This window comes from Pongo pygmaeus, chromosome 10 (assembly GCF_028885625.2).
Source record: "Pongo pygmaeus isolate AG05252 chromosome 10, NHGRI_mPonPyg2-v2.0_pri, whole genome shotgun sequence".
Classification (NCBI taxonomy): domain Eukaryota; kingdom Metazoa; phylum Chordata; class Mammalia; order Primates; family Hominidae; genus Pongo; species Pongo pygmaeus.
Window position 1 is genome coordinate 15997685 of NC_072383.2, and position 23406 is coordinate 16021090.

At 39.9% G+C, this 23406-nt stretch overlaps 1 protein-coding gene across 2 annotated transcripts in view; it reads left to right on the plus strand.

The window, feature by feature from the left end:
• PTPRO (protein tyrosine phosphatase receptor type O) overlaps positions 1-23406 on the plus strand; it is a 284178-nt gene that overhangs the window by 211717 nt on the left and 49055 nt on the right. For both annotated transcript variants that reach the window (XM_054445142.2, XM_054445143.2), the window contains exon 13: positions 21715-21854. In XM_054445142.2, coding sequence (XP_054301117.1) covers positions 21715-21854 — 140 coding nt within the window. The remainder of the gene's footprint in view (positions 1-21714; positions 21855-23406) is intronic.

Here is a 23406-nt window from a genome sequence, read left to right on the forward strand (position 1 = left end):
TCTTCAATCTGAGAGAAAAAGACACATGCAAAAAGAAAACTTTTCAAGGTATTAGACCATTGCGAAAATTAAATACATGGACCAACCCAGGATATTCTATTACTGTAATTGTGGTGTACAATCCATCCATAACTCTGGTATAAAGCCCAAAAGACAAATCTTTTAAAAACAATAATAGCTACAGCAACCTGTTAGGAGATAGGTAATGTAAAGCAAATAAATTGAGGCAACAAAGTCAAAACTGGGGGGTGGAGAGAGATGAAGTTAAATTTTTAAGTGTGGTAGTTTTGCTTTTGTTTCTATTCTTTTGCTCATGATCTAAGATAAGTTGTCATCTCTCTAAAGTAACTTGTTATGGCCAGGCATGGTGGCTCATGCCTGTAATCCAGCACTTTGGGAGGTCAAGGTTGGTGAATTGCTTGAGCCCAGGAATTAAAGACCTCATCTCTACTAAAATAAAAAATAAAAAAAAAAAAAGAAAAGCTGAGTATGGTGACACATGCCTGTGGTCCCAGCTACTTGGGAGGTTGAGGCAGGAGGATCACTTTAGCCCAGGAGATTGAGGCTGCAGTGAACTGTGAGCTGTGATTGTAACACTGCCCTCCAGCCTGCATGACAGAGCAAGACCCCCATCTTAAAAATAAGCAAATAAATCAATAAACTTGTTATGTCTATAAGATTTTTTATAAGCCTCATGGTAACCACAGCACAAAATCATGTAATCAGTTCATTAAAAATAAAAAGCAACAAACTAATACATAACACTTAATAATCACTTAACCACAAAACATGAAAAGAAGAGAGGATTCTCAAAACAATCTGAAAACAGGCAACAAAATGGCAGTAGTAAATCCGTACTTAGCAATAATAACACTGGATGTAAATGGTCTCAGTTCTCAATTAAAAGTCACAATGTGGCTGAATGGATAAAGAAATAAGACCCAACTATATGCTGCCTTTAAGAAACCCACTTCACCTGTAAACACACACAGGGACTGAAAGTGAAGGGGTGGAAAAGATATTCCATGCAACTGGAAAACAAACAAGCAAAAAAGCAGATGTAGCTATGCTTATATTAGATAAAATGGACCACAAATCTAGAATTGTAAAAACAAAGAGAGTTACTACATAATGATAAAGGGATCAGTTTAGCAAGAGGATATAACAATTATAAATATCTATGCACCCAACACTGGAGCTCCTAAGTATATAAAGTAAACATTAACAGATCTAAAGGAACGGATAGACTTAATTACAGTGATAGTAGGGGACTTCAACACCCCACTCTCAGTAACATATAGATCATCCAACAAAATATCAATGAAGAAACAATAGAGTTAAACTACACATGAGACCTGATAGGCCTAATAGACATTTAAAGAACATTTCACCCAACTGCTACAGAATACACATTGTTTTCACTGCACATGGAGCATTCTCCAGAATATATCATATCTTAGGACACAAAACAAGTCTCAACAAATTCAAAAAGTAGATATCATATCAAGTATCTTTTCTGACCACAATGGAATAAGACTAGAAAGTGATAACAAGAGAAATCTCAAAAAATAAACAAACACATGGAAATTGAACAACATGTTCCTGAACAACCAATGAGTCAATGAAGAAATTAAAAAAGGAATTCTAAAAATTCTTGAGACAAATGAAAATGAAAATACAACATACCAAAATCTGTGGGATATAGCAAAAGCCATAGTATGAGGGAAGTTTATAGTAATAAATGCCCTTAATATAAAAAAGTAGAAAGTTCAAATACACAACCTAATGATGTACCTCAAGGAACTAGAAAAGCAAAAGCAAACCAAACACTAAATTAGTAGAAGGAAAGAAATGTAAAGGTAAGAGCAGAAATAAATGAAATTGAGACTAAAAATCAATACAGAAGATCAACACAACAAAAAGTTGGTTATTTAAAAAGATAAAATGAACAATCCTTTAGCTAAACTGAGAAAAAAAGAGAGAAGACCCAAAGAAATAAAATCAGAAACAAAAAAATAGACATAATAAGAGACCTCATAAATATAAAGAATCATTAGAGACTACTATGAACAGCTATAAACCAACAAATTGGAAAACTAGAAGAAATGGATAGATTCCTGAACACACCTAACGAGACTGAACAATTAAGAACGAGAAAACCTTAACGAACCAATAATGAGCAATGAGATGAAAGTCATAATAAAGTCTCCAGCAAAGAAAGCCCAGGTCCTGATAGCTTGAACTCTGAATTTCACCAGACATTTAAAGAAGGACTAATGCCAATCCTGCTCAAACTTTTCAAAAAAGTTGAATAGGAAGGAACACTTCCAAATTCATTCTGTAAGATAATATGCCAAGAAAAATAATAGACTGTGGATGAAGAAAAACAGATACTTTAACATTCTTGCAAATGAACTGGATCTTTTTGTGTAGTGTAATGTCAAAATAATTCTTTATATTATGACATACAACTGGAAAGTGACTGTGTAACACAAAACACATCCTCTACATTCAAAAATTGACCATTTATTGCGGTACACATTTAGTTTCTGATACTTATAGGGAAACTCGAAGACAGTATCCTAAAATCTGCCACAGACAATGGAGGATGGATTGACACAAAGTTGTGTGATAGACCTTTAGAGGCAGTATGACCGAAAGAGTGGCAACCCAAAACTAAATGCATAATTTCAATATGTAATTTTTACAGCAGAGATTTTATAATTTTCATATTTCAAAAATTAAGTCTATCAAATGGCAATAAAAGTGTTTTCCATATAGTTAATGCAATTTAGTGACATCATTTTTTAAGATGTCTGCTAATTTTTGTGTCTGAATTTGTTCATAACAGTCTCAAGCCATCTCTGTTATTACATGTGTTCATATTAGCAGCTGTAAGTAAAGACTAATTCGCGGTTGTTTTCTTAGCAGCTTAAATACCATGGGTAGCATTGTTGACAGTGGTGTACTTTTAGAAAAATTTTAGAAAATCTAAAAAACAAAAAATACGATCTTTCCTCAATTTACCCAGTAATTGCATTTCTCCAGAACTCAGTGCATAGGTCACTGAGTCTTAAATTTCTCTGTCTCATATTTGCCATGACAAAAGCTAAGTTTTTGTGCTGAAATACTTTAAAATTGTATAGGTAATTTGGAAATATGTGATGTATTGATTAGACACTATGGAAGTAAAAATATTATTGAATAATTTATAATTTTAAATACTATCTTAATTGGATTTAAATATGCCTTTTCATGACAACTTTCTTCTAAATTATTTTACTTAATTTCTTTTTATAAACTTTCAATATTATGTAGTAAAGTACTTGCAATTTACACTTATGGTGGATTTTCTCTGGTATGACATTTGAAAGTCATGTGGGATGTGGGACATGGGACAATTTTTCATTTGGTATCCTCTTAATAATTCCAGGACAGCTAGCATTTCTAAGTCCTGACCACAAAAAAACAGCTAATTCCCTCTGTTGTGACTAATAAAAACATTCCTCCAAACTTTCAAACACCCTCAAGGGGGTGCTAGTGCCCCAACTGAGGATCAAGGGTAGTCCCTTATCTTTCCTGCACTGAAGGCAATCTGCTCTTCCTCCCTTGTGGTCTATACTTAAATTCTACGAATGTGGAGAGCACCAACTTCCAACTTTGTATAATCTTTCTATTAAGAAAAAAGTTGCCTGTCTACCAATTCCAACCATTATCTCTGACTCTGTCCTCTGTGCGTGTAAAGGGCCGTTCAAAAACTCATTTCCAGGTAACTGTAATTACTTGAAGATTGTGCTCATATTCCCAATGTCTTCCTTTTTCCAAGCTTTACTAATACAGGAAGCTATTAAGTGTTTCTCAGATCCTAGCAGCTTTCTCCAATTCATCTGGTTTTTCAGTCTCCCTTAAAATTTAAGTTCAGAGGTGGTCTTATCAAAGTAGCATTTAGTGGGCCTATTGGATACTTCACTGAAATTTCTATGTGACATCATGGTCTATGGTGCCTCAGGAATATGAGTCAAAGTCATGAACTGGTACAACTGTATCTACATAGGACTGTGAGTTAAAACCATGATAGTTTCCCAAACTTATCAAAATGTTTGGAGTCTCCATGTCTCCCTGATAACAGAATGGACTATGTAAACCAGCTAGGAAAATTTATTTAAACTTTACAAGAAGGAAAGGTGAGTTTTCATGGAAATTATTTATGGTTAATGTAACCCTTAGGATCAATAACCTTTTTCTTATTGGTATCTTACATATCAAATGGAATATTGTTTCTATCTTATTCCTTTCTGTAGACAAGATAATCTGTATATGATGTGCCTTTCTTATTTTCTTGAAAACATATAATGTTGGTTTTTATCCTTTGGTCAAAAGATCTGTTCTACTAATCATGTTATTGTGTATATAAGCCCTTTCCATTTTATATAACATAATGCCTGAACACCTATAACTGCTTAACAGATACTGTTGAATGAATTGAAATTGCGGACCTCAAAGTTGAACATAGTATTCTAGTTAATATTTAATCGGAACAAGTTTAACCTTTCAGAGAAGCAAAATAATATCTTGATTTAGTAGTACCTGAATTGCAGGTTTTGTGTGTGTGTGTGTGTTTTGTTTGTTTGTTTTTTTTCTTGAGAAAGTGACATTTATTTTCTCTCAAAAGCAAAAGTTGTAAACAGAGAGAGGCTGTGTTACAGAAGCTGGAAAATCTAGTGTTTTGTACTGAAAATGATTTGACTGAAGCCTTAGGACAAATATAAAGGATATTCAGTAGGAAATTTGAAAGACATTTCACATGTTAATTATAATCATCAAAAGGCATAAAGTTTAGAACTTCCTAACTTGCCAGAAAGCCTCCAGGTTATAGAGTATTTTTGATCCAACTTTCCATCCTAACAGGAAAATAAGACTCTAAACTGCAGTCGTTCTGAGAGGAAAGAACCCTGAGGGTGTCCTACACCAATTCTTTCTTCCTTTGCTTTTCTTGTAATGTGATCACAGTGAAATGAAGTAGTAATAGGAACCATTTGACTCATAACCTCACCAGATATTTATGGGAGCACAATCTTATTTACCTGTAGTTGTGATGTTTATTTGCTAGATGTTTATTTACAATGTGGGGGGGAAATGTTTTTAGACTCAAAAATATATTCATTATTAGAATTTTCTATACAAGACTTTTTTTTTGAATGTTAATAACTTTAATTTTTTAAATCTCAGTTTTCCTAGGAAAATAAAAAACTTAATAACAATGACATAGGAATTGTTTCAATAAAATATAAAATCTGTTTGTTAGGCCAGTTACCAAAAGGCAAAAAATAAATAAAAGACCTTCTGCAACAATTGCTTTTCCCTAGACTTCAAGTCAAAACAAATGAAAATGATACTTGAATTAGTTAGATATAGGAAGGGTGTGTCTTGCATCATAAGTGAAAATTTTCAGTTTCATAGAACAACTTCAAACCAAGAGCACGGAATGTTATACTGGAAGAAATTATTTCCTTTAGACCTTTAAGATAAAACACTTTTAGCATCACGTCACAGTAGCAGTTAGAACCTGAGGGAAAAAAATTATAGAAGCTGACAAGAAAGTTGGAGAGAGCTATTATCTCAGGACTTATGAAGGGGAGAGAAAGGTGAAAACAGTGAGATTCAATAAAAGTTGAAATCTGGGGTAAAAAAATTAAAATGTCTTGTAATTTGTTAAGAGTAAATTAATATCTTAAGAAAATTTTGTTCTTCTAGCCCATTCTTGAGTGGATTAGTGTATTTTTAATATACACGAAGTGCAAAAGCACAATCTCTAGAAAGACTAATTTCCTTTTAATTATAGCCAACTTGATCAAATAAATTCTTTTCTCATAAAGTCTCTTTTTACATACCTTACTATGACTTACACAAGCCACTTATGACATGTCTAGACTTCCTGTTTTATCCTAAACATCCTTCTTTCCTAAATAACCAATCATTTTATCTTCTTTTTCTTTTTTTTTTTTTTTTTTTAAGATTTCTTTGTTGTTGCTGTTGTTGTTGCTGCTGTTGTTTCCTTGAGACAAGGTGTCTCTCTCTCTGTCACCCAGGCTGGGGTGTAGTGGCATGATCACAGCTCACTGCAGCCTTGACCCACCCAGGCTCAAGCAATCCTCCCATTTCAGCTTCCCAGGTAGCTGGGACTATAGATGTGTACCAGCACATTCAGTTAATTTTCTGTGTTTTTTGTATAGACAGGGTTTTACCATGTTGCCCAGGCTGGTCTGGAACTCCCAGTCTCAAGCAATCTGCTCGCCTCAGCCTTACAAAGTGCTAGGATTACATGCATGAGCCATTTGCACCCAGCCATTTTATTTTAGAACAAACATTTACCATGCAAGATTTTTTTCTCATATAAAATTTTCCTTTTAACCTTTCTTACCAAAAATATCTGTTTATATTTTTAACTTTCTTTATATCTCTCTTATTTAGTCATTCCTTTTATCTTGTTTCATAACCTTTTTTTTTTTTTAGTTTTTTTTTTTTTTATTAAGTATTTATTGATCATTCTTGGGTGTTTCTCGGAAAGGGGATATGGCAGGGTCATAGGATAATAGTGGAGAGAAGGTCAGGAGATAAGCACATGAACAAAGGTCTCTGGTTTTCCTAGGCAGAGGTCCCTGCGGCCTTCTGCAGTGTTTGTGTCCCTGGGTACTTGAGATTAGGGAGTGGTGATGACTCTTAAAGAGCATGCTGCCTTCAAGCATCTGTTTAACAAAGCACATCTTGCACCGCCCTTAATCCATTTAACCCTGAGTTGACACAGCACATGTTTCAGAGAGCTCGGGGCTGGGGGAAAGGCCATAGATCAATAGCATCCCAAGGCAGAAGAACTTCTCCTAGTCAGAACAAAATGGAGTCTCCTATGCCCACCTCTTTCTACACAGACACAGCAACAATCTGATCACTCCTTCCTTTCCCCACACTTCCCCCCCTTCTTTTCAACAAAACCGCCATCGTCCTCATGGCCCGCTCCCGATGGTCGCTGTCTCTTCGGAGCTGTTGGGTACACCTCCCAGACGGGGCGGCCGGGCAGAGGCGCTCCTCACCTCCCAGACGGGGCGGCCGGGCAGAGGTGCTCCTCACCTCCCAGACAGGGTGGCCGGACAGAGGCGCTCCTCACTTCCCAGACAGGGCCACCAGTCAGAGGCGCTCCTCACTTCCCAGATGGGGCCGCCGGGCAGAGGCCCTCCTCACTTCCCAGATGGGGCGGCTGGGCAGAGACACTCCTCACCTCCCAGACGGGGTGGCAGCCAGGCAGAGGCGCTCCTCACCTCCCAGACGGGGCGGCCGGGCAGAGACGCTCCTCACTTCCCAGAGGGGGCGGCCGGGCAGAGACGCTCCTCACTTCCCAGAGGGGGCGGCCGGGCAGAGGCACTCCTCACATCCCAGACGATGGGCAGCGGGGCAGAGGCGCTCCTCACTTCCTATACGGGATGGCGGCGGGGCAGAGGCGCTCCTCACCTCCCAGACAGGGCAGAGGCGCTCCTCACTTCCCAGATGGGGTGGCGGCCGGGCAGAGGCACTCCTCACTTCCCAGACGTTGGGCGGCCGGGCAGAGGCGCTCCTCATCTCCCAGACGGGGCAGCCAAGCAGAGGCGCTCCTCACTTCCTCCCAGACGGGGCGGCCGGGCAGAGGCACTCCTCACTTCCCAGACGGGGTGGCCAGGCAGAGGCGCTCCTCACTTCCTCCCAGACGGGGTGGCGGCCGGGCAGAGGCGCTCCTCACTTCCCAGACGGGGTGGCCGGGCAGAGGCGCTCCTCACTTCCTCCCAGATGGGGTGGCGGCCAGGCAGAGGCACTCCTCACTTCCCAGACGGGGTGGCCAGGCAGAGGTGCTCCTCACTTCCTCCCAGATGGAGTGGCGGCCGGGCAGAGGCGCTCCTCACCTCCCAGACGGGGCGGCCGGGCAGAGGTTCTCCTCACCTCCCAGACGGGGCGGCCAGGCAGAGGCGCTCCTCACCTCCCAGATGGGGTGGCCAGGCAGAGGCGCTCCTCACTTCCCATACGGGGTGGCGGCCGGGCAGAGGCGCTCCTCACTTCCCAGACGTTGGGCGGCCGGGCAGAGGCTTCCTCATCTCCCAGACGGGGCGGCCAGGCAGAGGTGCTCCTCACTTCCCAGACGGGGCGGCCGGGCAGAGGGGCTCCTCACATCCCAGATGATGGGCGGCCAGGCAGAGACGCTCCTCACTTCCTAGACGGGGTGGTGGCGGGGCAGAGGCTGTAATCTTAGCACTTTAGGACGCCAAGGCAGGCGGTTGGGAGGTGGAGGTTGTAGCAAGCCGAGATCAGGCCACTGCACTCCAGCCTGAGCAACATTGAGCATTGAGTGAGCGAGACTCCGTCTGCAATCCCAGCACCTCGGGAGGCCGAGGCGGGCAGATCACTGGAGGCCAGGAGCTGGATACCAGCCCGGTCAACAGGGCGAAACCCCGTCTCCACCAAAAACACAAAAACCAGTCAGGCGTGGTGGCGCGCGCCTGCAATCCCAGGCACTCGGCAGGCCCAGGCAGGAGAATCACAGGAGCCCGAGGCAGGGAGGTTGCAGCGAGCCAAGATTACCGCAGTACAGTCCAGCTTCGGCAACAGAGGGAGACCGAAAAAAGAAGGAGAGGGAGACCGAAGAAGGGAGAGGGAGACCGAAGGAGGGAGAGGGAGGGGGAGGGGGAGGGGGAGGGGGAGGGGGAGGGGGAGGGGGAGAGGGAGAGTTTTTTTTTTTTTTACAGAACTTTCATTCTAGTTGTTTTATGTTTCTTCACAGCATTCATTTTGATATACATAAAAGTCATAGTCATTCTCCTTTAAAGAAAAATACAACTTTGGCACATAGATTTTTCAGAGCATGTTTGAATCAGAATGCCATTGTTAAAGCTAGGGCCATAACTGGTTGGGCTAACCTGCAGTTCAATTTATCTGTAATAGAGTCCTCTTTAGAATGCCTCTGAATGACTCCTGTGTCGTGGAGGGTAGGTTCTACCTCTACAGAAAGAAACCAAACTACCAATAAGTCCAGTGTCATATAAATTAATCCAATGTATCATGTGCAAGGGTAGAGAGCCCTCAAAACAGTTGCCAATAATTCTCAATATTGTATCATCAATAAACATCCACAAAAAGAAATGCACCAATAATGGTGCTTTTCCCAGGATGCTGGGAAACCATCCCATTAGGAATTTTAGATTGCCAGCAGATTCACGAAACTTTGGTGGTATGTGATGACAGGTCCCTTTGACAGTCAGTCATTACTATCTTCTAGTCTTGGTGAATCAACCTGGATCCCTGGGCCAACTTTAAGAGGACTTGCTAAGTCTACATAAGATGATCAGTTTCCTAACCTTAAAAAAAAGAAAAAGAAAGGGAAAAAAAAACCAGGAATGAGACATGTTGGACACATCACAAATAGCTCTCTTGTAATAGAATATCCATTCATCAATCCATTTAACTAATATATATTGAGAACCTTCTAAGTACTACTCAGATGCCAGACTACTTGTGGTAATAGTGATGGTAATGAACCCAGAGCGCTCTTTCACTTTCGGTTCACAAGCAGCTTATGATCTAGTGAAGAGGAAGATGGTAGTAAGTGCTGTACGGTGCTCTACAACAGGGAAATATGGTGCAGAATGACTATGAGGTCAAAGCTTTCTTTGAGGAAGCCATGGAGGCTATGGTCTGAATAACAAGAAGAACTGGCCAGGAAAAGGCCAAGAAGGAGGATGCCAGGCAGAGGGAACAGGCAGGCCTGAGTGTAGGTCTTTTAAGGCATGTAGTTGGAATATTATTTTCAGAATAATGAAGGGCCATTGACAGAACTTAAATAATCCGATTTACATTTAAAACAATCCCTCTGGTTGCTTAATGAGAAAGGGATTATTGTATCAACAATGAAAGTAAGGGTACTAATTAAGGGGCTATTCGTGCCAACTTTAAAAATAATATTCTAATTCAAAGAAGTGGCAAGAGAGTGATGGTAACTTTGACTACAGTGGTTGTAATGGAGATGAAGAGAAGGGGACAGAATTCAGGAGCTCTTTTGGAGGTTGTGTCCACAGAACTTTCTGATAGGGCAGAAACAGGAAGTGAGGAAAAGGGAAATTAATGACTCCCAGGCTTCACTCTTGAGCAACTAGGACGAATGGTGGTGCAATTCACTGAGATTGAGATGACTAGTAAAACTACAGGAGGAGAACATTTAGGGTGAAGTAAGAATCAAGGATTCTTCTTTGGATGTAAAAAAAAAAATTAAAATGATTATTGGATATCCCGGGGCAGATGTGAAGGCAAGGGGAGAATTCTGGGCTGGAAATAAAAATTTGGAAGTGTCTGGATGAAATCACCAAGTAATAAGTAAAGACAGAGAAGAAAAGAGAAGCCCTCGATTGAGTCTGGAAGAACCACCCCAGCAGTTAGGAATTCACCTTAGCAGGAAGAATCAGAAAGAGAGAGTGGAAAGGAACAGCTAAAGAGGTCAGAGGAAACAAAACTAAACAAAAAACAGGATTGCACACCACCATCATCAAATTTCTGCTTTATTCTGACCACAGACATGTTCGGGCACGTTCGAGATAAAGAATCATATAACTTTAGTGCTAGGAGAGCTTTTGGAGATAATTCAGTGCTATGTCCTCATTTGAACAAGCTGGCGCTTAGAGAAATGTGACACGCTTTATACATTGCTAAATCTTGGTCCAGAAACAGTCATTTCGTACTTTTTATCCATCTGCTGCTTCTATTCCTGGACTGGGGTGTGGCCTTTTCCCTTCAAACTTCATTTTTTCTATTAAAAAATTTAACAACAGGGAGGAGCCTCATACCCACTTTTGTGACTCTCCGTTCCTCTTTTGGAATTTGGTCTTAGGGACATTGGCTTGATTTTCTTAGTCTCAGTCATAGAAACTTTTTAGAGATTAGAAATCTTTAAAACATAATTTGGCTATGGACAAGAAAAAAATCAAAATACTTTGAAATGTTAAGTATTTGGGGGATAGTAGGCTTTTTCTTTCTGTCTCTCTCAAATACGGATATAGATATAGATATATAGAAATCTGTAGGCTGCCAGTCAGCTAGAAAGAAGCTAATAAAATGCTTAAGGTCTTATACTTTTTAAAAAAAATTATTCATCCTGTGAATCAGCGAATATTTATTTAGCATTTACTATATGCCACACACTATCTTGGTTCTGAGCATACAGAAATGAACAAAACGACAAAAATGTCAACCCTCATTCTAATGGAGAAAAGGAGATGATAAACATAAATATAAGAATGATAATGGTGATAAGTGTCATGGAGAAAAGTGAAAGAGGAAAAGAGGATAGGAAGTGCTCTGGGGGATGGGTGCAATTTTTGTGGGGAGTAGAGTAAGTGTCACTGTGAAGGTGATGTTTGAGTCAGAGCCTAAAGGAGATGAGGGAGTAAGCCAAAGAGATCACTGGGATGAGATTCTGTAGGCAGAAGGAACCACAGGTGCACAGCTACGGAAGCGTAGTGTTCCTGGCAAGTTCAAGGAAAAGTCAGGCAGGCAGTGCGGCTGGAGTGGAACAAACAAGGTGGAGAGCCGTAGATACGGGGCAGAGAGGTAGCAAGGGATCAGACCGTGTAGGGTCGTTGAAAAGACACTTTCCTGTGAGTGAGATGATTCTCCATTGCATGCTTTAAGCAGAGGCACATAACCTAATAGGTTTCACTGGGTCACTCTGGTGATAATAGATTGTTCAGGGCAAGGATAAGGGCAGGAGGGAACCAATTAGGTAATATGACCATACATCCCTGTTGCCTTAGACAATACCTACAACTCTTATGGATTAGTTAAAAGGCAGTAATCCTCTTTAGGATTTGGGGCAAGCCTTTTCTGCCCCACAAGTGTTCCCGTGTGGACATTTTTGATGAATTACATGGTCACCTTAAAGTTTAGAGAACACTGAGTCTGTCCAGATAAGAGATTATACTTGTTTAGGTCAGACTGGGAGCCGCAGAGGCGATGAAAAGTGGTCAGATTCAAAATTTATTTTGAAGGTGTTGCTGAGAAAATCTGCTGATGGACTTAGATGTTGTCTGTGAATGAGTAAAAGCAGCCTAGAGACACAGCAAGATTTGGGGCCTGAGCAATTGGAAAGACAGAGGTTTGATTGATTTATTAACTTGGAGAACATTATGGTAGAGGCTGGTTTGAGGCAATGTCAGAAGTTCAGGTCTGGGTGGGTCAACATTTTGAAGGTTCCTATGAAACCATTCAATAACAAATACTGAGCAGGCAGTTAGATAAAGGAGCTTGGATTCAGTGAAGACTTCAGGACTAAAAATATAAATTTGAGTGTAGGCAGGAGACAGATGTGATGAGTTAACCAAGACAATAAAGAAAAAATAATGCTATCCAGGAACTAAGCCCTGGGCCACTCCAGCTGTAAGACGTGGAGATGGTGAGTAAAAACCAGCCAAAAGAGACTGGGGAGTATTGGCCAGGCAAGCAAGAAAGAGCACAGAAAAGTGTCCTCTCCCAGGAGCCAAGGGAAGAGAGATCCTCAGTGAGTGGAGATTGTCCAGGTCAAACCTGTGAACAAATCTGGTAAGATGAGGAATGAGAATTGACCACTGATCTTAGCAGCCCACAAGTCACTGCTGATTTTGAGAAGAGGCATTTGGGTGCCATGGTGATGGAAAAAAAAATCTAATTAAAAGGTGTTCAAAGAGAATGAAAGGAGAAAACCATGAATAGCTAGAATAACAAAACCTTTGAGGATTATATTATAAAGGGAGGGAGAGAAAATGCACAGGAGCTAAAGGATAGAAGAATCCAAGAGTTTTTGGTAGTTTTTTGTTTTTATTTTGTTTTCTTTAAGTGAGTGAAAACAGCTTGTCTGTAGGCTAAGTAAAATGATTCAACAAAACAGAGAAAACTGTTGATGCAGCATAGAGGTGAGACTTGGTGTGATGTCCTTGATTGGAGCAGAGGAGATGGAACCCAGGGATCCAGTGGAAGAATTGGGTCTAGATATATCTTCAGGAAGACAATGACAGACAAACAGACAGTATGGGCATTAATGGGATAGTGAGCAGAGTGAAAATCATGGATGGTTTCTTCTGACTGACTTCTTGTAAGATAAACACATGCATGTTCTTTAGGTTTGCAGGGGGCAATACCTGCCATTCTACTCTTCTGATATATACCTCCGTGGCCAGCAGCCCCATCCAAGCATTGTTTCCTGGTTTAGGTTCTCAGTGACAGCCATGCCACAGTCCCATGGCTCTGTACCTGGGCCTGACACTAACCAATCCCTCGCCTCAATATACCCCTCCTCACTGCAGTCTTCTGAGTGTCACCGTGGTTTGTCAACTGCCCAGAGGCATGCCAAACCACTTTAGTGCTTCTTTTTTTTTTTTTGAGACAGAGTCTTACTCTGTCATCCAGGCTGGAGTGCGGTGGCCTAGTCTCTGCTGACTGCAACCTCCGCCTCCCAGGTTCAAGCAATTCTCCTGCCTCAGCCTGCCAAGTAGCTGGGATTACAGGCGTGCACCACCACGCCTGGCTAATTTTTGTATTTTTAGTAGAGACGGGGTTTCACCATTTTGGTCAGGCTGGTCCCGAACTCCTGATCTCTTGATCTGCCTGCAAATGCCTCCCACAGTGCTGGGATTACAGGCGTGAGCCACCGCGCCCGGCCCACTTTAGCACTTCTCTAAAGGCATTTCTCCTGCTCATCATAAGCTACTGCATATTCTGCAGGTACATGATTCTCTCCGATGTATTGGAAGAATCTGAAGGATGGACACATAGAGCAACGACTGTGAAGTCTGGCACTGACCTAAACACACAAGCAAGTGCCCACTCTGGAAAAGTTAGTCTTCTAAGCAAAGGAATTTTTCAGGAGGCTTGGTCATCCCCACTTATATGCAACTGAGTGGGAAACTCACTGATTGGGAGGAAACCAGGTGTAATAGGAACGACCCTTAACTAGGGGTCCAGAGGTGTGGATCCCAGTTCTCGCCCTCACAAACAAATTGTGTTACCATAGCAAAGTAACTCAGACCCTCTGAATTCCAGCTTCCTATCTATAGAATGAGTCTGGGCTAGATGATCTTTTATGCTCCTTCAACTTTTAGAATTTCATTCCATACCTGAGTTCAGAATAAAAGCAACAAGATTAATGACGCAATGAAAGTGCTGATCTTATTCTAAGAATTTTGCAATATATGACTCCTAACAAAATAAAAATTGCTAAGTAAAAGCACATATTCCTGGAACCACTGAAAAGGAGGAATTCAGATATTTGTTTTGAAACTAAGCAAAGAGAATCAGAAGGGTGAGGGGGTGGGAAGTGGGTGGATGATGAGAAATTATTTAGTAGGTACAATGTATGTTATGTGGATAATGAATACCCAGAAAGCCCTGACTTCACCGCTACGCAGTCTATGCATGTAACGAAATTACACTAGTATCCCATAAACATATGCAAATTTTTAAAAATTAAAAAAAAAAGTAATGTTAAATGGGAGCTTTCTCTGAAAAACTCTATTGACCTTTAGAAGTTACTTAAGATACTAAAACTATCAACCCATCTAGTGATTCACAGAAAAAGGTATTATACTTGCTATCTCTAAGCCTTAAAGAATATAGGTAAGGCTGGGCACAGTGGCTCACTGCCTGTAATCCCAATCCCAGCACTTTGGGAGGCCGAGGCGGGCAGATCACTTGAGGTCAGGAATTCGAGACCAGCCTGGCCAACATTGTGAAACCCCGTTTCTACTAAAAATACAAAATTAGCTGGGCATACTCATGGGTACCTGTAATCCCAGCTACTCGGGAGGCTGAGGCAGGAGAATTTTTTGAACCCGGGAGGCAGAGGTTGCTGTGAGCCAAGATTGCGCCAGTGCATTCCAGTCTGGGTGACAGACTGAGACTCCGTCTCAAAAAAAAAAAAAAAAAAAAAAAAAAAGTAATGAAAATAGCAGACATTTCTAACTCCTGAGAAAATTTTATGTTTATATATGGGAAAAAGGCCTCATAATTTAATGTGTTTTCAGGTGCTAAATATTTGCCTGAATTTTTTTTTACTTCCTGGTTTTTTTTTTTTTAAATGTTCAAATTACTTGTTAAATGTATCTAGGAAAAGAATTTCCCTAAGTCAACAAGACAAAGTCTAATAAACTTCAGGTCTAAGAAAGACTTCTGCTGTTTAATGTAAGTATTTCTCTCCTTAATTTCATTGCATATCAATCTTAACTCACCCTGAATAATTTCTATACCTCTTGTTTATTTTCCTTTCAGAGAGTGCTTTCTTTTGCAGATGTTATTTCACCAACTTGAGCATAGTTTCTGCAGCCTACACTGCTTACGTTACAGATGCTTCCTTTGGCCAAGTCAAATATGCTATATGACTTACACTGCTTAACGTAGAGTTGCTTAAGTTGAGGAAAATAAAAATAAATTTAAAAGGCTTATTACAATACAGATGTTAACAATTATGCTTTGCATATGAAGAGCATCCTAAAAAACTGTTATCAGTAAGGCTAAAGATTGAAAATAAATGTTGTTATGTGGATCATGGATTAAGATAATTTTAACAATACTTTTCTACTTAATTTTCCTTATTACCAATGTCGCACATTTGTAAAATGACTCACCACGCTGGTCCTTATGGATATAATCTTGGCCTCATAAACATCATTCTCTAGGCAGCTAAATTAATGAGTCACATTAAAAGAAGAAACAATGTAATAGCTATCAGAGAAAGATGGGTTTTAGACAATAAATACATTACATTCTGCTCCTAGGCTAAATATTACATCTGACTATTCCCTTTGGAATTCCTGAGAAAAGAAAGAGATTTGCTGCCAGAGCACAGCATAAGAATCAGACACTAGCTCATACTTCAGGAAGGTCACTTTCACTCCCCAGAGATCCTAGGCAACAGCTTGAGCCTCTCATAATCCAATCTAAATTAAATGGTAGAGATGGCCTTGCAGCCTTCCAGTCTGCCCATATTCTATGCATTGTACTTGATTTTCTTATAAAATTAAATTGGATTCTCAGTCCAAACCCGGAGAGGCATGGAATGAGAGAGAAGAAAAGAAAATAGGCAGGGCCAGCTAGTTGAGTGGAACACCAGCAATGTTAGAAAGCTTTTAGAGGGTATTTAAAAGCAAACAACCCTATATCTATACCTCATTTTATGAAAATGGTATGTCTATCCCCCTTACCCATATACATAGGTACTCACACCAAATATCATGGACTGTGAAATTATTTTAAACAAAATGAAATTTGACATTTCGGAGCATGAGAATATTGAAAATGTTATGATTGAAAACGTCATTTAGAAAGATAAAAAGCAATAGCCAGGAGATGTTCCATAACTAATATCTACGTGGCTTTACATTATATAAAGTGTTTGTGTATACATTGTCTTCAATTTCATTTACTCTTCACAACATTATTGGGTTTTTCCTATCCTTCTGCTTTAGAAGACTGACTGTATTTGATATTTTATAGGGTTTGTTTTCATCCCTCATGTGCAGAAAGGGACATATTTGGTGTTTTGAATAGTAAAAGACTGTATTAGTTTGATAGGGCTGTCATAGCAAAATACAACAGACTGGGTGGCTTAAACAACAGAAATTTGTTTTCTCACAGATCTGGAGTCTGGAAGTTCAAGGTCCACGTGTGAGCAGAGTGGGCTTCTCCTGAGGCTTGCAGATGATCACTTTGTAACTGTGTCCTCACATGGTCTTTTCTTTGTGCACGTACATCTCTTTGCTGTCTACATTTCCTCTTCTTATAAGGACACCAGTCTGATTAGATTAGGGCACATGCTAACAGCTTCATTTAAATTAATCACCTCTTTAAAGGCTCTATTCACCCCGGGTGTGGTGGCTCATGCCTGTTATCCCAACACTTTGGGAGGCTGAGGTGGGTGGATCACTTGAGGTCAGGAGTTCAAGACCAGCCTGGACAACATGGTGAAACCCTGTCTCTACTAAAAATACACAAGTTAGCCGGGTGTGGTTGCAGGCGCCTGTAGTCCCAGCTACTCAGGAGACTGAGTGGGAGGATCGCTTGAATCTGGGAGGTGGAGTTTGCAGTGAGCCAAGATCATGCCACTGCACTCCAGCCTGGGCGACAAAGCAAGACTCCACCTCAAAAAAAAATACAGTCACATTCTGAGGTACTAAGGGTTAGGGTTTCAGCATATGAATTTAGGGGGAGGGGATATAATTCATCCCATAACAAAGATAGAAAGCAATCAAAATGCTTTTGATGTCATTGTATTCCCTATCATATGCAATTGCCTAATTAATATTTAGCCACTATCCACTTTAATCTTGTGCTTCTGAGGATGGAAAACATGAGTCATGTAAACCAGGAGTGTCCAGTCTTTTCGCTTTTGGCTTCCAAGTGCCACACTGGAAGAAGAAGAATTGTCTTGGGCCACACATAAAATATACTAACATTGATGAATCAAAAAAATTCACAAAAAATCTCACAATGTTTTGAGAAAGTTTATGAATTTGTATTGGGCTGCATTCAAAGCCATTCTGGGCAGCATGTGGCCTACTGGCCATGGGTTGGACAAGCTTGATCTAAACCATCCTAGGCTGTGGCACTGAGCTGGCCTTGACTTCTCATGAGATGTGGGACCCCTCCAGCCAGTTTTTGCCAGAAATTTCCAGACTTCTACTCTAGGCAATAAGAAGAAATGCTCTAACTCAGTACTATTCATTTGAAACATAATAAGAGCCACATGTATAATTTTCAATTTTCTAGTAGCCACATTAAAAATTAGTAAAAAGAAACAGGTAAAATTAAATTCAATATATTTTATGTAACCAAATATATCCAAGGTCATATTGTTCCAATATATAATCAATATAAATAACTATTAATGAGATATTTTATTCTTTTCTCATACTAGGTCTGCGAAATTCTGTCTGTATTTTACATTTGCAGCACCTCTCAATTTGGACTAGCCACATTTCAAGTACACAACAGTTACATGTGGCTAGTGGCTGTGTTGGACAATTCACATTCCAATTCTTACATTTTAAAACATTTCCTGGGACAGTTGTTGTCTTGAGTAGGAAAATCTAATTATAAGCACTCCCAATTCAATTATACTTTCACTTGTGAAATCTTGTAATAGTAATAAGTTCATAATTATAATAACAATAAATTGTAATAATTTTCTTTGTTTCCTTTGGGATACCAGAGTTAAATTTCTGCCTGAGTAATTTAGGGAAGCACACCAATCACGAAGATCCTGAACAGTCCTCAAGCAGGTGATTTATGTATGTTATTCATTGACCTACAGAGCTGACATGTAAACGTCTTCCAGAAAAGTGCACAGTGATCACAGGTGCAGGGACCTTGAAATAATCTATTGCCCTCATATTCTACCCAAAAAGAAAAATTTGTTACATGGCTGTTAGATGTCCCAGACCTCTAGGAGATTTTCCTGAGGATCTTATCACCTAGAGCCACATTCTCAGCCAGAACAAAGGAAACCCTCACTGCAGTATTCATGTCATATTCCTTGGACCACTGGGAGCTCTTGCAATAATTCATGATAGTTCTTGACTTTGCCCCTGAAATTTGATAATTTTATCTACATAAAAACAGAAGAGAACATTAAGATACAACCTCAGCATGTCTGGTCTTGCCTGGTGCTTGAATCCTCCTCTTTTGGTTGATGAATCTTGACTCATGTTTTAAATCAGCCGATAAATAAGATTTATTGAGTACCTATAGGCGGCTACTTCAAATGTCATTTATAACACATGACCCCTGTTCTTAAAGAATCTAGCAGGATCTACTAGAATCGGGCCTTCACTCACATAGATTATATAGGAAATAATTAAAGGCAGTAGAATGTCAGAGAAGGGATAAATCTTCAAGAGTAAGAGTCACCAAATGAGACTTCAAGGAGGAGGTAAGACTATTTCTTGACCTTCGAATAAGCAGAATGAAGAGCATACTGATTGAAGGTAAACATGGGCTGAAATAGAGCACTGCCCTGAAGGTCAGTGCGAAGACTGTCTTTCCCAGGAGGCAACACATCTATGTGTCAGGAATGGTGGTGAAGCTGGTTGGATAGCATGCAGCCAGTTTAAGCAGGATCTTAAAGACATGGTATGTTTGGATGTGATACCACAGACAATGCACAGATAGGATTTAACATGAGTGAAATGGCATTTTAAGGTGATTTTAATCCATCGTTGACAAAATGAAGAAAGAACTGATTAGAGCCAGGGAAAAAGAGGCACAGCAAGTTTGTGATGATCAATGAGTGTGATCACAAAAGTCTAGACATGCAATATAATTTAAAAACAGATTAAAGGAGGCCGGGCATGGTGGCTCATGCCTATAATCCCAGCTCCCAGCACTTTGGGAGGCTGAGGCAGACAGATCACGAGGTCAGGAGATCGAGACCATCCTGGCCAACATGGTGAAACCCTGTCTCTACTAAAAATACAAAAAAATTAGCAGGGCGTGGTGGCACATGCCTGTAGTCCCAGCTACTCAGGAGGCTGAGGCAGGAGAATTTTTTGAACCCGGGAGGTAGAGGTTGCAGTGAGCCGAGATTGCAGCACCACTGCACTCCAGCCTGGTGACAGAGCGAGACTCCATCTCAAAAAAATAAAAAAGATTAAAGGAAAAGGTAACAAGAGTTTTTAAAAGTTATGCTCTCTGGGACTGAGAAAAAAGGGAAGAGCCTCAGAATTGTGACTGAGGAACAATTCTGTAGTGTGCATTTTTAAAAAAGAAAAGCCTAGGCTCAGCCTAACTAATCATTCATCTATGCCCCCAAACAACTTCACACTTGGTTCCATAGATCCAAGTTCCACATGAGTCAGAATGCCTGAAGGACATAATCCTATTAGCAATGGCGGTTATAAAGGAAGTGAGAAGTGGAAATTGACCTCTGTGTTTCATTAGCAGTCTTCCTCAGAGCAAAAGTGGGACAATACAATGCCTGGAGGACTGGACAATTCATTGCAAGTGAAAAAGGGGTCCTGACATCTATTGTGAATTTTGCTTGCCTAAGAAGAACTCATCTCTTTCCTCCTTCAACTCTTCTGCCTAACCTTGTCAAGTTGCTGCAAGAAAGAAACATGCTTCTTTTTAGTTGGACATAAGTTTAGGCGATCTGTGATAAATCATGTCAAGAATGATTTTGACATACTTCTTGGTCCTGGGCAGGGCCACAATGATGATATTCTAGAAACAAGGTTCAAATCTTCCCACATAAAGATGTGTACCTGTCAAAGCAGTGAAATGGCCGACAGGACTTTTTCAAGCACCTCTAAAGGACAGGAGCTGGAGAACAGACTTAGGAGAATGGGGCAGAAAATGAAAAATCCAAGTAACAAGCAGGAAGAAACCTACAACAGTGGGTAGTTATCTGACAGGCACATATAAGTGGGTGGAGGATGCTGTTATGTGAACCTAGCAGCAAGATACAATATGTCCAAATAAGCAATGTCAGGGGGTCTGAGAGCAGGTAACAGGGACCCCAGCTTAAGACCTTGAGTTCAGGCACAGCACTCTGCATACTGGGGGACCTAGAGGGAAAGACAACGTCCAAAAGACAGTCACAAGCAGAAGACCAGGAGACATTCAGGAATGGAGAATGAGACAGCAGATGACTATTAGAATTGAGGAACAGGCAGGATTTTTTGGTCTCACGAGAGCAATGCCAGTGACTCAATTCCTAGAAATAAGTATGAAGAGGACAGACAACACAGCTTCCTTGATGAATGGATTTATTTATTATTAAGATAAAATGTCTAAGATAAAAAATTTATCTAATGTTTTATTAATCCTCCAATTCCCTTCTATCAATTCTTTTCTTAAAAAATTGTATTATCAGCCAGGCATGGTGGCTCACACCTGTAATCCCAATACTTTGGGAGGCCAAAGTGGGTGGATTGCTGGAGTCCAGGAGTTTGAGACCAGCCTGAGCAACACGGCAAAACTCTGTCTCTGCAAAAAATGCAAAAATAAGCCAGGTAGTCCCAGTTACTTGGGAGTCGAGGCAGGAGGATCACTTGAACCAGGGAAGATGAGGCTTCAGTGAGCTGTGTTCGCACTACTGCACTCCAGCCTGGGTTACAGAGTGAGACCCCGCCTCAAAAAAAAAAAAAATGATACTATCTGTTTAGCTTTATCTTTTTAAATTTTGACTAAAATTTCAAGCAGCCATTTTTCTGTCTGAATTGTTCCAGATAGTTTCCAGAGAAAGGAAGACAGGTTATTGGCTAAATACCAAACTGCATCCCTTCATTAGAAGGAAGCACACCAAGTTTCATTTTTCTCCACCTTTATTAAGTGCAGATTTTTGTTTCTCATCCAGGAAGTTCTGTATTATCAGGGCAATGCTAACTCCAGTATAAATGACACAGAAACTATTAATAGATTATGTCTATGATGAAACTGAAGTAGAAAACAGAAGTGTTCTGAAAAGAGAAGTAAAGAAATGGAAGGGGGAAAAGGCAAAGTATTCTCCCTTCCAAGTTAGATAGCTATCTTTATGAAAGGACATATTTCAAAGGCAATATAAAGTCTTTATGGTGCTCTTACCTACCTATATTTGAATTGGGGGATGCTTCACCTGCTTATTAGTGAAAGAAGAAAGAATACACTCAGTAAATTAAATTTTAAAAAAACCCTGTCTTTGCTCAGAACCAGCTCCACCCAAATCACTCTTCGCAGTGAACAAAACCCAGACTTCAGTGACTTTGCTGTGGGTGGAAGAGGGAGTAGCTGATTTCTTTGAAGTTTTCTGTCAACAAGTTGGCTCCAGTCAGAAAACCAAACTTCAGGTACTGTACCTTTTGATCTACCTTTTCTCAGTTCACTTAAGTAAGGCTAATTATCTGGGCAAAATAATAATCTTCTATTTCTTTGAGCTATATAAAATGAAAACTGTTTATTTGCTCTTTTGTGTTTCAGTGATAGAAATTAACAGCAGGCTTAGACCAAGCCCAAAAGTTGTTATGAGAACTTTTATCCTTGTCTGTATCACTTGCTCCTAATTCATAAGTCACTCCAGGTCAGACAAAGGAATAAAGGTAGTAGGCCATTGACTTGATCAAGGGAAGAAAGACCCTACCATATAAAATATAATTTAACAAATATGAACCATTTGCCAAGTATATAAAAGGCACTGTATAGAACACACATGATAGAATCAATATTTGCCTTCAAAACATTTTTATATGGTGTGGACATTGCATAAGTATAGAAAAAAGTAAAGTAAAATATAAGTACCACAAGACAGGTCCATACTACCAGGAGAATTTAAAATAAACATGCATATCTAGTTTGTAAGGGGGACAGTCTTGTTGCAAAATGAAGACTGAGGGAAGGCTATTGCTAAAGCTCTAGAATTGCAAATGGCAGATACGATAAACAGAGTTGTTCACCAGGTCAGAATGAACGGAAGGAAAGAGATGAACCTGCAGTTCTATGAGTGGCAATGCCACAAGGAAAAAATATTTCACAGCCAGAAGTGAAAGGAAAAGGACAGATTTGTTAGGGATTTTACATAATACAGTGTGTAGACTAATACTGTGAACATAAGTAATTGATCTTTTTAAATAATGAAGTTCATGAGATTGAGAAGAAAAAAGGATTGCTGGGAGTGCAAATCTTTTCATATTGAATGCTAAGATAATTTGCTTTGATTCCTTTCTCTTTTTGAGATTCCCTTCTATGAATGTATCTCTCGTTGATTTGTACTGAACAGCTGAATTTTCTCTATTCTAAGAATCCTTTTGGAAAATAACTGCTCTTCCAATAATGGATTTTCTTCTCTATAACTACAGTGATGCCTTCCTTTAAGAAAACAATGGTTAGTTAGCTACTTACTACAACTGAGTCCTGTTAGCAAAAGTCTTTCCTTAGAATAATTCTTTTATAGAATAGTGAAAGAGAAGGAAGTGGAAGAAAATGCTGATGGCTCTCATTTCTTTATGCAAGGGTGTTTCAAAATCTTGTTTTGAAAAAGATGCTGGCTCATCTTTTGCTATTGTACAGTAGTACTTGTCACTAGTCTGGCCATGGGTCCACCAAGTTAGCAACTTTTTGACTCAAGAATAAGTTAATACTAAATGTTTCTTAGTGCAGATAGTTGCCATGTTTTAGTGGATGTTATATAAAAGCTAAGAATGCAGACAAAGATGTAGTGTCCTTAATATATAAAGAATTGCTACAAGTCAAAAAGGTAAAGGTCAACAACCCAAAACAAATATTTCATAGAAAAATACAGAAATCTTTTGAACAGATGAAAACTTCAGCAACCTCACTTATGATAAAAAAAAATGTGAAATAAAACTACAATATACAATTTTCACTAGTAATAATGGAAAAGCT